At 38.1% G+C, this 17,016-nt stretch overlaps 1 protein-coding gene across 2 annotated transcripts in view; it reads left to right on the top strand.

Annotated features, from left to right (window-relative positions):
* The first annotated feature begins 1,468 nt into the window (after nucleotides 1-1,468).
* LOC139979686 (calcium-activated chloride channel regulator 1-like) overlaps nucleotides 1,469-17,016 on the top strand; it is a 125,422-nt gene continuing 109,874 nt past the window's right edge. The window contains exons 1-3 of one of the 2 annotated variants that reach the window (XM_071990721.1): nucleotides 1,469-1,880; nucleotides 3,650-3,962; nucleotides 4,436-4,568. In XM_071990721.1, coding sequence (XP_071846822.1) covers nucleotides 1,701-1,880; nucleotides 3,650-3,962; nucleotides 4,436-4,568 — 626 coding nt within the window. In that variant the 5' untranslated portion in view covers nucleotides 1,469-1,700. The remainder of the gene's footprint in view (nucleotides 1,881-3,649; nucleotides 3,963-4,435; nucleotides 4,569-17,016) is intronic. The other variant, XM_071990720.1, reaches the window with a different exon arrangement.

The raw sequence follows: 17,016 nt of genomic DNA, 5'->3' as shown, positions 1-17,016 counted from the left end.
ATCTTCAGCACTGCACACACGTTTGGGTTAGAGTCGATTCAGTGAAACGTCCACTGCAACCTCCGTACCGAGGGCCTTTCCGTGTCATTTCCAGGGGCGACAAAACATTTGTATTGGACATCAATTGCAAACACGACACAGTGTCGATTGACAGGTTAAAGGTCGCGTATGCTGAAGATGACGAACTTGTGGAACCGACCGAACCGCTTACTTTGCCCACGCCCTCTTTCGAGAACGACGAACTTTCAACCAAAACACGCCACTCGAACGATACGCCCACCGGACTCATACAGCCTGACCCCAAGCCAAAGACCGTTACGCGATCAGGTAGGCGGGTTCATTGGCCAGTGCGATATAGGTGAAGAACTGTGTACATAAATGTTTTATATAACGTTTTGTTTTTCTTATCGATCACTCTTTTTCGCGAGTGATCTGGAAGGGGGCTATGTAGAGGACTTCACTTTTATCAAATCGAAAGTGCGCCCTCATTTTTAGAAGATTAATTACGATCAATAATCACTTTATCAATGTCATGACTAATACTAGGTCAAGAGACATTGGTTTCGATAAAAACAATGGATGGTTTTATTCCGACGAACGATAAGCGAAATCTTTCACACAACGATAGATAATATAGAGTTTTTTTACGACAGACGACTCGGACTTGGATTACGATATTCAACGGATCGACAACGCTTATACTTACGACGAAATTACGCTTAAACGGAAAACTTTTATTGTTTTTCCCTACTTTTATTCAATATCAAATCGGATACGTGTTGCCCCGCTTCCGGGCGAATTGTTTTTATGGATTAGGATTTTGATAGCGGGATTTGTGTTTGGATTTTTAATTGGATCCTGTCTGTAGTATTCGTACGAGACGGCGACCTAGCGCAAATAGGACTGTAGTGTTTGAGGTGAGTGACGTACTTTTATATTTCATATAATTTACCACCTAATAACCCTAGCGTCCAAACCTGCTCGGAGTAATTTCATTATCCCATGCACCCTCCTCAATATCGGTGGCTAGTGTCAAGTTATATACTGAATATATACTGGTTTATACTGAGAAAAGTAGTCTTGAAACCATTAACGTGGTAAAATTTGTAAATTTGTAGGAAACATTATATATTAAATTAATTAGTTCAAAAAGAACTGAACATTCAGTAAAACCAGTGAAATGAAGGGAATTTCTCCACGGTGACCGTTGTTTTTTTTTTCTGAGGGCTTAATTCCTCAACTTGAACTACAACGTCACATAAACTTTCCTCAACTAATAGGAAGAACAGACAATCACGGTTCAGATAATTAATAATAAAAACTATGAAAGCGTCAACAGTCGTAAGTGAAGTGCCGTAAAGGGGGTTTTCCCGCCATGGTTATGAATTTTCGAGGGCATTTGGTGCCAAGATAGAATTTCATGACCTATGACCTTCATCGTACTTCTGGTATGCTATCTATCGTAACGCTCTGATCATTTTGGCACAGACAGTCAGAGTCACACGATCATATGTTGAATAGTATGAGTTTCCCGTTCACATGTCACTATACAGGTGAAGACGTTTCTTGCTGTGAAGTTGCCGTTTGATGTCGTCAACTCAGGAGGCATAATTTCAACTGACAGAGTACATATTTGGCGTTAGTTTGTTCCTATTTGGAAGTTGGTTGGTTTAGTACACTAAGCTACCAGTCATTATAAAATGGCACTGCTATCTTTATCACTGTGTTTGGTTTCTGTGATCCTTTATTTAGTCACGTCTCCTGTAACAGGGTTGAACAAGCCGTCTGGTGTTAAACTTGAAAACAACGAATACACGGGAATTGTGGTCGCAATCCACGAAGACGAACCAGAAAACCTGGAACTAATCGGCGTTATTAAGGTAAATGATAGTTTATATATAGGTCTAATTGTCCATTTATTATTTATTCTGTTCCATATAAGTGGTTGTTTTATTATATGGTTTCCCACCCGAGATATATTTCACAGTCTCTACAGCCTACATGCATGCAGTGGCGCATAGCAACGATGGGGGAGTACCGGTCGTTACACGGATTACTCTCCTCACCCCCATCAGACCATCAGTCCATCATCAATCACCACCACGATACAACCAGGGAGATACAACCCGCACTTAAATACCCCACGATGATGCATTTACATACATAGGCTTAGATCTACGGTATTTTCAATCAAATATGTCATAGGACAGGCTAGCACAGATAGTTCAATTGGCCTATTTTATTTTACTAGAGCGGATTCGGGAAGAAGGGGTGGGGGAAGAGGCAAGCACATATATCCACGGTTGGGGGGGGGGGGGCACTGGGGGAATCTCCAGCTCATACAAGAAGATAAGGATGAGTACGGATGAAACTGCTATCCCGTTAAACCAATAAACCACAAAAACTACTACCCAGTTTGTAATCAGTTTTATGGCCTAGGTCTACAACAGCGTAATTGTGCATCATTAGGCATCTAAGCCTCTCCAAATATATCTCAACGGGGAGTGGATCTTCATGTGTTGACATGCCCCCCCCCCCACATCAGTTACTCTGGCTACCGTGGGCCTGGGACGACGGGGTGGGGGAGAGGAATTGTAAGACAATAGTTCCGATTGCACTTCATTAGTATACATATACATATATATATATATATATATATATATATATATATATATATATATATATATATATATATATATATATATATATATATATATATATATATATATATATATATATATATATATATATATATATATATATATATATATATATATATATATATATATATAAAGGCTACGTCGCAAGGAAGGACTGGAAGGGAAAAGATTTTAGTTTGAAAAACATGGGCTCGGATGCCCTCTTTTACCGCTCGACTCCCCTTACAAATTACAGGTCGGGGTCTGGAGGGGTTTGGGAGAGTTGAGTTAGCCTAGTGTTCTTTTACTCAAAGTACGATTCTCAAAGTTTACGCTATTAATCACTGGTGATGAATATGTAATATTTTCATAGTAAATATGTTCCGATGCATTCGTATTAATTTATTTGTTGTGCTTCAAGGGCGTAAATCTCATTTAGAGCACCAAATTGCATCTAAGGCCAGGTGAAAATACAAAATTAAGGTTACAAAATGGAGTGGGTGTTGAAGTGTGCTATATTGCACCAAATTGCATCTGAGGCCACCTGGAAATGTAAAAAAATTCCAGACCCCTCCCCCAGGCCGGCCATTAGTCTTCAGCCCCCCCCCCCCACTCAAAAATACCTTCCTACGCTACTGTTGTGCTTGCTCTATGAGTATTAGAAAATTGTTCCGCCTGGATGTAAAATATCCCGACACTCGACGACCGTAACCTTCTTTAACCCATTATTCTTCGCATTGATCATTATCATGGTAAAATATCAACATGATCGGTTATCGCAAATCGAAGGAACAATTCGTTTAGGCTATGCAACTCTATATAGAGAGTTGGATAGCTTAATGCCCTGAGCGGAAACGTTTGACTTTTTGCATACGTGAAAATGCTCAACAGTTTCCTGCTGAACGCACACTGGTAACATTACTATTATTCTTTATTTTTGTCGTATTGAAATTACGTTTACTTTTCATCTAAGATGATGAAACAGACATTTGATTATCTCTTCTTACCAGGAAATGTTCATTAACGGATCGGCCTACCTCTACAATGCAACCAAAAAGAGGGCATTTTTCAAAGAGGTCACGATTCTCATTCCAAAGACCTGGTCTGACAGCCCATCCTACACCGCCCCGGGAAATGCAACTTTCGAAGGGGCTGACATCATTGTTGCAGCTTATAATCCGAGATTTTCGCCCGATGGCGCCAACGGCGCAATTCCGTATACAAAGCAATTTGCTGGTTGTGGGGAGCAGTCACTCTACATCCATATGACGTCATCATTCTTATCGTACGCAGATAATTTGTACTCCGTCGTGGGCGATTACGGTGAGAAAGTAGAGAAAATTGGAAGTTTGAGGGCAAGAAATACTTCTGTATCGATTCCGGTCTCAGAATATTTTATGAGAAGCTCCCTTTAAGGCTAAACCAATGATGACGTCCAAACCAATGATGGCGTCTTAACCAATGATGACGTCTAAATTAATGATAACGTCTTAACCAATGATAACGTCTTAACCACTGATGACGTCTCAACCAATGGTAACGTTTAAACCAATTATAACGTCTAAACCAATAATATAGTATCCACTTCTCTGAGGCACGAAATAAAGCGGCGAAGATTTCTTACCTAATAAAATCGAATGTTTCAATTAAACAACTTCCACCGAAACACTGTAAACAGACAAAGACGCAGTTAATTTTAAGCCAGAAGTCTTTTTAAACTCAAATGAAAAGTAAACTTCTGATCATAAAAAAGAAAAAGAAAAAAAATGAAAACCATAACTTTCTCTAATTGATAGGAAGGGTGTTGGTACACGAGTGGGGTCATTACCGGTGGGGTCTCTTCAACGAATACCCGGATCATAAAACGGATCAAAATCGAGCAAAAGATTTTTATTATTCAGAAACGAATCAAATATGGGAACCAGTCTCGTGAGTATCAGATTATAATTATAGTCTTAATCGTCCTTTTTCGTGATTTCGGTGGAGTTTTACCTTTATGTATTGTTATGGTCATATCAAATGTGACATGTGTTCCCGCTATCGCTAGTTACTACCATTATAATTCTCTCATTGAAGGCTCACGTACTAACTTATATAATCCCTCTATTACCGAGGAAAGTTTCCAAAAAGCCAAAAAAAAATGTTTAGCTATACAGTACTCCTGTCAATATGTTCCGTTTTCTCGTTGACTTCAGATATTTTACTACGTTAGGTTAATTATATTTAGCGTACTCGTGGACTAGGCGGTATATAGCCAATATATATGCCAATATATATATATAGCCAATATATAGCCAATATATATAACCAATATATATAGCCTAGATATATATATAGTCTATATATGTAGCCTATATATAGCCTATATATAACCTTGGTATATAGCCTAAGTATACAGCCTATGTATAACCTATAATGATAACCTATAATTATAGCCTAAATATAACCTATATATATATATGACCTATATATATATGACCTATATATATATATATATATATATATATATATATATGCATATACATGTATGTGTGTGTTTGCGTAAGGTGGTTTACGGGGACCCGCATGTGACAACACACCTTCGCTATGGGGACTGTGAACATTGTGGGGACCTGTATCAGGTCCCCATAATGTTTTGCTAATAAAAAACTTATTTTGCATGTTTTAGATGAAAATAAGGATTTTTAATTTTTTTTAATTTTTTCTTCTTTCTTGAAAATTTTTCAACACACATTGTGGGGACCTATGGTATTTTTGAAGAGCGCCCCCCAAAATGTGTAACTCTATGTACAAATAGTATACAGAAAATTCAAAAGCCAGGCTCTGGTTACCAAAGCCACATTTCAAGGGCGCAGGCTGGTGTTAGCCTGGCAAAGAGGGGGGATGCCTTTTTTCAGGAAAGTGGAACTCGGTTTCAAAGAGCAAGTACATGTATTTACTCACATCATTAGATCCATCAATTGTATAACCGGCTTAGTGTTGGATAGAGCTTTTAGTATGAAAAGGAGTTTTTTTAGGGGTTTATAAGAAATTTTTAGTGCAGGGTGGGGTGGGGTGGGGAGGGGAGGGGGCATGGTGGCAATAATGCAAGCACCACTTTTGGTTGGCAAGCAGTGTATGGAGAAGGCTGTTGCTAAAATATGATCCCAGATTGCATGAAAATGGTATGTACTTCCCAACATTGTTTGCATCTATGCATTCTTTTGTCTGGGAGTTCATGTTTTAGAAGTTTACACCTCCATAAACAAATATAAATAGTTGGAAAGATTTCACTTAGGCTTACTAGTAGGTAATAATTTTGAATTGACCATTTGTCAATATCAATATACAAAAGCATGATACAGCCTCCTGAAATAGTAGCCATAGCCTGTATATGCTGAAGGTAATCCATACGGGGGATTTTGTCGTAAATTAATTGTTAGAACTCTTTTTTTCTTCAAGGTTACAGAATAGCCTATGTAATAATATAAGAGATTTTCATAGTTTAAATACTCTCTTTCACCTAAATTTGACATACTCCTTAAGAGTTCTGTACATGCAAGTACAGAATTTATTGAAAACAAGTTCCAGGTATTCGTGTATGACGAATTCAGATAAAGCATATTTTGAGTATGGACGGAATTTGGCACCTGAGCCATCTAGCGATTCCTATCAAGATCTGTCAACTTGTCACAATGCTAAACTGGTAAGTATAAATTTTATTGCTTCAGAACTATATCTGTACAAGTAATGTTGCTGTTGTAATCACTGTTTACTTTTTAGCAATTTAAAATTACACTTTAGAAGTTGCACAATGATGACTACTATTTCTAATAACATGTTTATGCTATTTATGCAGGCTTCATGCTAATTGGTAAAACCTGCAGTTACAATTGGTGGCAGATATATACTTTACATGATTGGCATAAAAGCTTTGTATTCATATAGGCTCAATGGGAATATAAGATACAACAAAATAGAAAAGAGGTTCGGTGGTTCTGTGACACTCTACTAGGGAAGAAATTGCATTCCTTCCAACCGAGATAATTTGTTTTTATTTCACTTCAAATTGTGCCATATATACGGTTTTCAAGTAGTGTTATATGCTATGATGATTGCTCTTCACCCTGGATTTCATTCCAGCAGTTGCAACTCCTATTGTTTAATTAATGTGGTATTATTTATCTTAATCCTAATTGCCCTCATGGAGATACAAGGAATGTACAACAGAAAGTTTGTAATATCTTGACATGGACATTTTCTTTATTTCTTCATATTTAGATCAAACAACTTCCACATCATCAAGGGAAAAGGAATTTTTTGTTCACTATAGATAGCTAAGGCAAGAAGCAGGTAAGTTCAGGGCATGCATACTACTCCGTAAATATGCATCAAAGTAATGCATTTACATCCCAGAGAGTATAACATCTTTAATAATATCAAACAATTCAAAGCTTTGATGTTACTCTAAAACGGTTAACTGTTTAATCTTGAATAAGGTCAGTGTAGAAAATTACCTTGTCTAACTTTTACCCGCTACCTCCCATATGTGAAACCATTATGTTGGGCAAGGGGGGGGGGGATGGTGAGGGGGCAACTGGGAAAGCAGGTATGCATGTTAGCGCTGTCATTCGCATAGCATATTTGAAAGCATAGGATTTTATGTGAATTCATCCTTGTTGAATGGGATGGAGGGTCGGTGGGGGGGAGGGGGGAAGGGGTGGATCCAAGCGACTTGGCTGCCCTCTTGGACATAATTTGCTTTTATCCCTGCTACATAAAGTTTGATATGTCTTGAAAATTACAGATTGTACACTATCACACTATCTAGCTCATTGCATGGGGCAGTTGGTGTCGGTTACTATGGAATCAGGTACCGTATACAGGGTTAGACCTCCATAATGCCCTAATATTGTGATATTATGTCTAAATAATGTTTTCATATCATTCCACTAGTTGAGTGGGAATGAGGGGTGGAGATGATTGGAAAGCGCTATTGAGAAAATACGCTGTTGCATATGCTACATTCATACAATTTGATATATCTCAGAGAAAATAGGGTTGTACACTGTTAGGGTTTTCTCCTATTGTTTGAAGAAGATTTTTTTACCATTTCCAACAGCATAGATTAAGGTATATTAAATGATAGTTAATTTTTTTTTTTTTCAACTATTAGGGTCCCCATAATGTGTGTGAGAATTTAATGAAGTCTAATATCAATTTTTGACCATCTTATTTCCACCGTTTCAAAGTTTCGATGTCATTCCAAATTGGTAAACTGCTTAGACTCAAATACATCAGTGTAGAAAATTACCTTGTCTAACTTTTACCCGCTACCTACCATATGTGAAACCATTATGTTGGGCAAGGGGGGGGGGATGGTGAGGGGGCAACTGGGAAAGCAGGTATGCATGTTAGCGCTGTCATTCGCATAGCATATTTGAAGGCATAGGATTTTATGTGAATTCATCCTTGTTGAATGGGATGGAGGGTCGGTGGGGGGGGAGGGGGGAAGGGGTGGATCCAAGTGACTTGGCTGCCCTCTTGGACATAATTTGCTTTTATCCCTGCTACATAAAGTTTGATATGTCTTGAAAATTACAGATTGTACACTATCACACTATCTAGCTCATTGCATGGGGCAGTTGGTGTCGGTTACTATGGAATCAGGTACCGTATACAGGGTTAGACCTCCATAATGCCCTAATATTGTGATATTATGTCTAAATAATGTTTTCATATCATTCCACTAGTTGAGTGGGAATGAGGGGTGGAGATGATTGGAAAGCGCTATTGAGAAAAAACGCTATTGCATATGCTACATTCATACAATTTGATATATCTCAGAGAAAATAGGGTTGTACACTGTTAGGGTTTTCTCCTATTGTTTGAGGAAGATTTTTTTACCATTTCCAACAGCATAGATTAAGGTATATTAAATGATAGTTAAATTTTTTTTTTTTCAACTATTAGGGTCCCCATAATGTGTGTGAGAATTTAATGAAGTCTAATATCAATTTTTGACCATCTTATTTCCACCGTTTCAAAGTTTCGATGTCATTCCAAATTGGTAAACTGCTTAGACTCAAATACATCAGTGTAGAAAATTACCTTGTCTAACTTTTACCCGCTACCTCCCATATGTGAAACCATTATGTTGGGCAAAGGGGGGGGGGGGGATCGTGAGGGGGCAACTGGGAAAGCAGGTATGCATGTTAGCGCTGTCATTCGCATAGCATATTTGAAAGCATAGGATTTTATGTGAATTCATCCTTGTTGAATGGGATGGAGGGTCGGTGGGGGGGAGGGGGGAAGGGGTGGATCCAAGCGACTTGGCTGCCCTCTTGGACATAATTTGCTTTTATCCCTGCTACATAAAGTTTGATATGTCTTGAAAATTACAGATTGTACACTATCACACTATCTAGCTCATTGCATGGGGCAGTTGGTGTCGGTTACTATGGAATCAGGTACCGTATACAGGGTTAGACCTCCATAATGCCCTAATATTGTGATATTATGTCTAAATAATGTTTTCATATCATTCCACTAGTTGAGTGGGAATGAGGGGTGGAGATGATTGGAAAGCGCTATTGAGAAAATACGCTGTTGCATATGCTACATTCATACAATTTGATATATCTCAGAGAAAATAGGGTTGTACACTGTTAGGGTTTTCTCCTATTGTTTGAGGAAGATTTTTTTACCATTTCCAACAGCATAGATTAAGGTATATTAAATGATAGTTAATTTATTTTTTTTTCAACTATTAGGGTCCCCATAATGTGTGTGAGAATTTAATGAAGTCTAATATCAATTTTTGACCATCTTATTTCCACCGTTTCAAAGTTTCGATGTCATTCCAAATTGGTAAACTGCTTAGACTCAAATACATCAGTGTAGAAAATTACCTTGTACAACTTTTACAGGCTCCACCCATATGTGGATCCATCATGTGGTGCAGTTAGGGGTGCGGGGGTTGCTGTAGAGGGCAACTGGGAATGCAGGTACATAGGTTTGAGATCTCATTAATATCAAATATTTGAAAGCATAGGATTTTATGTGAATTCATCCTTGTTGAATGGGATGGAGGGTGGGGAGGGGTGGGTCCAAGGGGCTTGGCAGGAGACTATTTGCTTTTATCCCTGCTAAATAAAGTTTGATATGTCTTGAAAATTACAGATTGTACACTATCTAGCTCATTGCACAGAGCAATTGGTGTGGGTTTCGATGGAATCAGGTACTGTATTCAGGGTTATAGACTTCCATGATGCCCTAATATTGTGATATTATGTCTAAATAATGTTTTCATATCATTCCACTAGTTGAGTGGGAATGAGGGGTGGAGATGATTGGAAAGCCCTGTTAAGAATATACACTGTTGCATATGCTACATTCACACAAATTGATATATCTCAGAGAAAAAAGGGTTGTACACTGTACTGCAACTGGGAAAGCAGGTTTGAGCTCTCATTAGGATCAAATATTTGAAAGCATAGGATTTTATGTGAATTCGTCCTTGTTGAATGGGATGGAGGGTCGGTGGGGGGGGGGGTGGATCCAAGTGACTTGGCTGCCCTCTTGGACATAATTTGCTTTTATCCCTGCTACATAAAGTTTGATATGTCTTGAAAATTACAGATTGTACACTATCTAGCTCATTGCATGGGGCAGTTCAAGGTGTGGGTTACTATGGAATCAGGTACCGTATACAGGGTTAGACCTCCATGATGCCCTAATATTGTGATATTATGTCTAAATAATGTTTTCATATCATTCCACTAGTTGAGTGTGAATGAGGGTGGAGATGATTGGAAAGCGCTATTGAGAAAATATGTTGTTGCATATGCTACATTCATACAATTTGATATATCTCAGAGAAAATAGGGTTGTACACTGTTAGGGTTTTCTCCTATTGTTTGAGGAAGAATTTTTTACCATTTCCAACAGCATAGATTAAGGTATATTAAATGATAGTTAATTTTATTTTTGTTTTCAACTTTTAGGGTCCCATTTATGTATGTGAGAATTTAATGAACATCTACCATTAATTTTTGACCATCTTATTTCCACCATTTCAAGGTTTCCATGCCATCCCAAATTGGGAAACTGCTCAATCTCAAATATATCAGTGTAGAAAATTACTTTCTCCAACTTTTACATTCACCACCAATATGTAGAACCATCATGTGGAGCAGATAGGGGGAGGGGAGGGGAGGGGGGTAGCAACTGGGGAAGCAGGTTAGAGCTCTCATTAGGATGAAATATTTTAGAGCATAGGATTTTATGTGAATTCATCCTTGTTGAATGGGATGGAGGGTCGGTGGGGGGGGGGGGGATGGATCCAAGTGACTTGGCTGCCCTCTTGGATATATTTTGCTTTTATCCCTGCTACATAAAGTTTGATATGTCTTGAAAATTACAGATTGTACACTATCACACTATCTAGCTCATTGCATGGGGCAGTTCAAGGTGTGGGTTACTATGGAATCAGGTACCGTATACAGGGTTAGACCTCCATTATGCCCTAATATTGTGATATTATGTCTAAATAATGTTTTCATATCATTCCACTAGTTGAGTGGGAATGAGGGGTGGAGATGATTGGAAAGTCCGATTGAGCAAATACACTGTTGCATATGCTACATTCATACAATTTGATATATCTCAGAGAAAATAGGGTTGTACACTGTTGTGGTTTTCTCATATTGTTCCAGAAAGATTTTTTTACCATTTCCAACAGCACAGATTAAAGTGTATTAAAGATAGGTAATTTTATTTTTGTTTTCAACTTTTAGGGTCCCATTATGTATACATGTGAGAATTTAATGAACATCTACCATTAATTTTTGACCATCTTATTTCCACCATTTCAAGGTTTCCATGTCATCCCAAGTTGGTAAACTGCTTAGACTCAAATACATCAGTGTAGAAAATTACCTATTACAACTTTTACAGGCTCCACCAATATATGGAACCATCATGTGGAGCAGAAAGGGGGAGCGGAGGGGGAGGGGGGTTAGCAACTGGGAAAGCAGGTTAGAGCTCTCATTAGGATGAAATATTTGAAAGCATAGGATTTTATGTGAATTCGTCCTTGTTGAATGGGATGGAGGGTCGGTGGGAGGGGGGGGGGTGGATCCAAGTGGCTTGGCTGCCCTCTTGGACATAATTTGCTTTTATCCCTGCTACATAAAGTTTGATATGTCTTGAAAATTACAGATTGTACACTATCTAGCTCATTGCATGGGGCAGTTCAAGGTGTGGGTTACTATGGAATCAGGTACCGTATACAGGGTTAGACCTCCATGATGCCCTAATATTGTGATATTATGTCTAAATAATGTTTTCATATCATTCCACTAGTTGAGTGGGAATGAGGGGTGGTTATGATTGGAAAGCGCCATTAAGAAAATACGCTGTTGCATATGCTACATTCACACAATTTGATATATCTCAGAGAAAATATGGTTGTACACTGTTGTGGTTTTCTCATATTGTTCCAGAAAGAGTTTTTAACCATTTCCAACAGCATAGATTAAAGTGATGTATATTAAATGTAATGTAGAATGTTTTTTTTTTTTTCAACTATTAGGGTCCCCATAATGTGTGTGAGAATTTAATGAAGTCTAATATTAATTTTTGACCATCTTATTTCCACCATTTCAAAGTTTCGATGTCATTCCAAATTGGTAAACTGCTTAGACTCAAATACATCAGTGTAGAAAATTACCTTGTACAACTTTTACAGGCTCCACCCATATGTGGATCCATCATGTGGTGCAGTAAGGGGTGCGGGGGGGGGGGGCGGTGGTTGCTGTAGAGGGCAACTGGGAATGCAGGTACATAGGTTTGAGATCTCATTAATATCAAATATTTGAAAGAACAGGATTGTATGTGTATTCATCCTTGTTGAATGGGATGGAGGGTGGGGAGGGGGTTGGTCCAAGGGGCTTGGCAGGAGACTATTTGCTTTTATCCCTGCTAAATAAAGTTTGATATGTCTTGAAAATTACAGATTGTACACTATCTAGCTCATTGCATGGGGCAGTTGGTGTCAGTTAGTGTGGAATCAGTTACCGTATACAGGGTTAGACCTCCATAATGCCCTAATATTGTGATATTATGTCTAAATAATGTTTTCATATCATTCCACTAGTTTAGTGGGAATGAGGGGTGGTTATGATTGGAAAGCGCCATTAAGAAAATACGCTGTTGCATATGCTACATTCACACAATTTGATATATCTCAGAGAAAATATGGTGGTACACTGTTGTGGTTTTCTCATATTGTTCCAGAAAGATTTTTTTACCATTTCCAACAGCATAGATTAAAGAGATGTATATTTGATGTAATGTAGAATGTTTTTTTTTTTTTTCAACTATTAGGGTCCCCATAATGTGTGTGAGAATTTAATGAAGTCTAATATTAATTTTTGACCATCTTATTTCCACCGTTTCAAAGTTTCGATGTCATTCCAAATTGGTAAACTGCTTAGACTCAAATACATCAGTGTAGAAAATTACCTTGTACAACTTTTACAGGCACCACCCATATGTGGATCCATCATGTGGTGCAGTAAGGGGTGTGGGGGTTACTGTAGAAGGCAACTGGGAATGCAGGTACATAGGTTTGAGATCTCATTAATATCAAATATTTGAAAGAACAGGATTTTATGTGTATTCATCCTTGTTGAATGGGATGGAGGGTGGGGAGGGGTGGGTCCAAGGGGCTTGGCAGGAGACTATTTGCTTTTATCCCTGCTAAATTACGGAGAGCCAAACGTTCCATAAATGTCGAAAAGAAAGTGAAGTGTCCAAGTAAATATATATATGTCCAAATCGATATCAACATGTTACAATTCGATATCAGCATGTTACAATTCCATATGAACATGTCGAAACAAAATACAATATGCCATTGCGTCTATCAACATGTCAAATTCAACATCAGCATGTCGAAAACTTGTAACAGCATGCCATTACTACATTGGTCATGTCAACATGCTATATTTACGTCGTGCTATAATTTTGGCACTTCGGCGCGCGCCAACGTTTCGTATATGTCGAGATTTATTTCAGTATGTCCAAAACTTGTGTCAGCATGGTGAGCGAAGAGTAGTGAAGTATTGCCATGACAACGTTGCACATGGTTCGTGTCGTTCACACGGTACTATGGTTGAATATACTGTAGCGGAAAGCTACGACTTTTCCTTAGTGAGATACGTTTCGTTCCCTCAGGGGTTACATCTGTTGCGCTCCGCGGAGGTAACGAGAGATGTTTATCCGAAACAGGAACAGGAACTGATTACGTAATTTTGCTATATCGATGTATTCCCGTGACTGGCATAGGCAGGCACGGCGGTGGGTGTGTGAGTCGATCCCATTGGTCGCAACTCATCTAAAAAACTGTGACCTTCACCTGCAACAGACATACAGTTTAAGTACTGTAAAAATATTAAAGCATTCTGAGTACTCTTAACTTTCATGTAACGTTTTTTAAGGGCAAATGGCACATAACCTGCTAATTATCTTAGAATTTGTTCCTCATGTTTTTCAACAATTAATGTATCTTCCAAATTTATGTCGTCTGGAACATCCAGCCTTTCAAACTCTTCAATCATCAGCTTCACCATAAATTCAACTATATCCTGTAGCATGAACATTTCTAATGTCCTCGGCGGATGCAAAGCTTTTTGACAGCCATGTTTCGTGTTAAATTAATTTTGTTAATTTTATAACACTAGGTTCCCAATGCAATAGCAAACAGCACTAACGTTATTTGCCTAACGAACGAAGAAAAGTTTTATTTCATTTCATTTATTTTTCCATTTCCTCACAATGTTTATATAATAATAGGACTGTGAAGACAATACCATGCAAAGAAAATAATAAGTAATAAATCATATAAAAGAAAAATAATGGAAATTTCGGAGAGAAAATGGTGGAAGGGCTTGGAAGCCGTAGCTTGTACAAGAAGCCCACCAAAAACAAAACTTGTTCATATATTGCGATGAAATATATGCTGAGATAAACAATTAATTATTAAATACGAATCTTCGCATGATTCGGTGAGAAATGAAAGATATATTCCGATCGAAATTCTTACAGGTATGCGTAACGTAACATATATGAGTACTGTGTATACTATTTCAATTACATATACGTTAGGATCGGAGTGTCTGTTGTTATGTTGTGAGGGACGCTATATACGAAATGACCTTTGTACCAGGATTACGTAATAGCTGATGATGGCTTTACCCGTGTTTGTGCCCTGAGGCATGTTTACTTATGGCGATCAAATTTTGTCGGTTACAATGATACTTCAAAGTGGGTTTTCTCCTTCTGTTTATATAGCTCCATGATTCAACCATAGTACCGTGTGAACGACACGAACCATGTGCAACGTTGTCATGGCAATACTTCACTACTCTTCGCTCACCATGCTGACACAAGTTTTGGACATACTGAAATAAATCTCGACATATACGAAACGTTGGCGCGCGCCGAAGTGCCAAAATTATAGCACGACGTAAATATAGCATGTTGACATGACCAATGTAGTAATGGCATGCTGTTACAAGTTTTCGACATGCTGATGTTGAATTTGACATGTTGATAGACGCAATGGCATATTGTATTTTGTTTCGACATGTTCATATGGAATTGTAACATGCTGATATCGATTTGGACATATATATATTAACTTGGACACTTCACTTTCTTTTTCGACATTTATGGAACGTTTGGCTCTCCGTACTAAATAAAGTTTGATATGTCTTGAAAATTACAGATTGTACACTATCACACTATCTAGCTCATTGCACAGAGCAATTGGTGTCAGTTACTATGGAATCAGGTACCGTATACAGGGTTAAACCTCCATAATGCCCTAATATTGTGATATTATGTCTAAATAATGTTTTCATATCATTCCACTAGTTGAGTGGGAATGAGGGTGGAGATGATTGGAAAGCGCTATTGAGAAAATATGTTGTTGCATATGCTACATTCATACAATTTGATATATCTCAGAGAAAATAGGGTTGTACACTGTTAGGGTTTTCTCCTATTGTTTGAGGAAGATTTTTTTCCATTTCCAACAGCATAGATTAAGGTATATTTAATGATAGTTAATTTTATTTTTGTTTTCAACTTTTAGGGTCCCATTTATGTATGTGAGAATTTAATGAACATCTACCATTAATTTTTGACCATCTTATTTCCACCATTTCAAGGTTTCCATGCCATCCCAAATTGGGAAACTGCTCAATCTCAAATATATCAGTGTAGAAAATTACTTTCTCCAACTTTTACATTCACCACCAATATGTAGAACCATCATGTGGAGCAGATAGGGGGGAGGGGAGGGGAGGGGGGTAGCAACTGGGAAAGCAGGTTAGAGCTCTCATTAGGATCAAATATTTTAGAGCATAGGATTTTATGTGAATTCATCCTTGTTGAATGGGATGGAGGGTCGGTGGGGGGGGGGGGGATGGATCCAAGTGACTTGGCTGCACTCTTGGATATATTTTGCTTTTATCCCTGCTACATAAAGTTTGATATGTTTTGAAAATTACAGATTGTACACTATCACACTATCTAGCTCATTGCATGGGGCAGTTCAAGGTGTGGGTTACTATGGAATCAGGTACCGTATACAGGGTTAGACCTCCATTATGCCCTAATATTGTGATATTATGTCTAAATAATGTTTTCATATCATTCCACTAGTTGAGTGGGAATGAGGGGTGGAGATGATTGGAAAGCGCTATTGAGAAAATATGTTGTTGCATATGCTACATTTATACAATTTGATATATCTCAGAGAAAATATGGTTGTACACTGTTGTGGTTTTCTCATATTGTTCCAGAAAGATTTTTTTACCATTTCCAACAGCACAGATTAAAGTGTATTAAAGATAGGTAATTTTATTTTTGTTTTCAACTTTTAGGGTCCCATTATGTATACATGTGAGAATTTAATGAACATCTACCATTAATTTTTGACCATCTTATTTCCACCATTTCAAGGTTTCCATGTCATCCCAAGTTGGTAAACTGCTTAGACTCAAATACATCAGTGTAGAAAATTACCTATTACAACTTTTACAGGCTCCACCAATATATGGAACCATCATGTGGAGCAGAAAGGGGGAGCGGAGGGGGAGGGGGGTTAGCAACTGGGAAAGCAGGTTAGAGCTCTCATTAGGATGAAATATTTGAAAGCATAGGATTTTATGTGAATTCGTCCTTGTTGAATGGGATGGAGGGTCGGTGGGAGGGGGGGGGGTGGATCCAAGTGGCTTGGCTGCCCTCTTGGACATAATTTGCTTTTATCCCTGCTACATAAAGTTTGATATGTCTTGAAAATTACAGATTGTACACTATCTAGCTC

This window comes from Apostichopus japonicus, chromosome 14 (assembly GCF_037975245.1).
Source record: "Apostichopus japonicus isolate 1M-3 chromosome 14, ASM3797524v1, whole genome shotgun sequence".
In the NCBI taxonomy this organism is placed as follows: Eukaryota; Metazoa; Echinodermata; class Holothuroidea; order Aspidochirotida; family Stichopodidae; genus Apostichopus; species Apostichopus japonicus.
The sequence above is the reverse complement of the archived record's forward strand: the minus strand, read 5'-3'. Positions and strand labels throughout refer to the sequence as shown.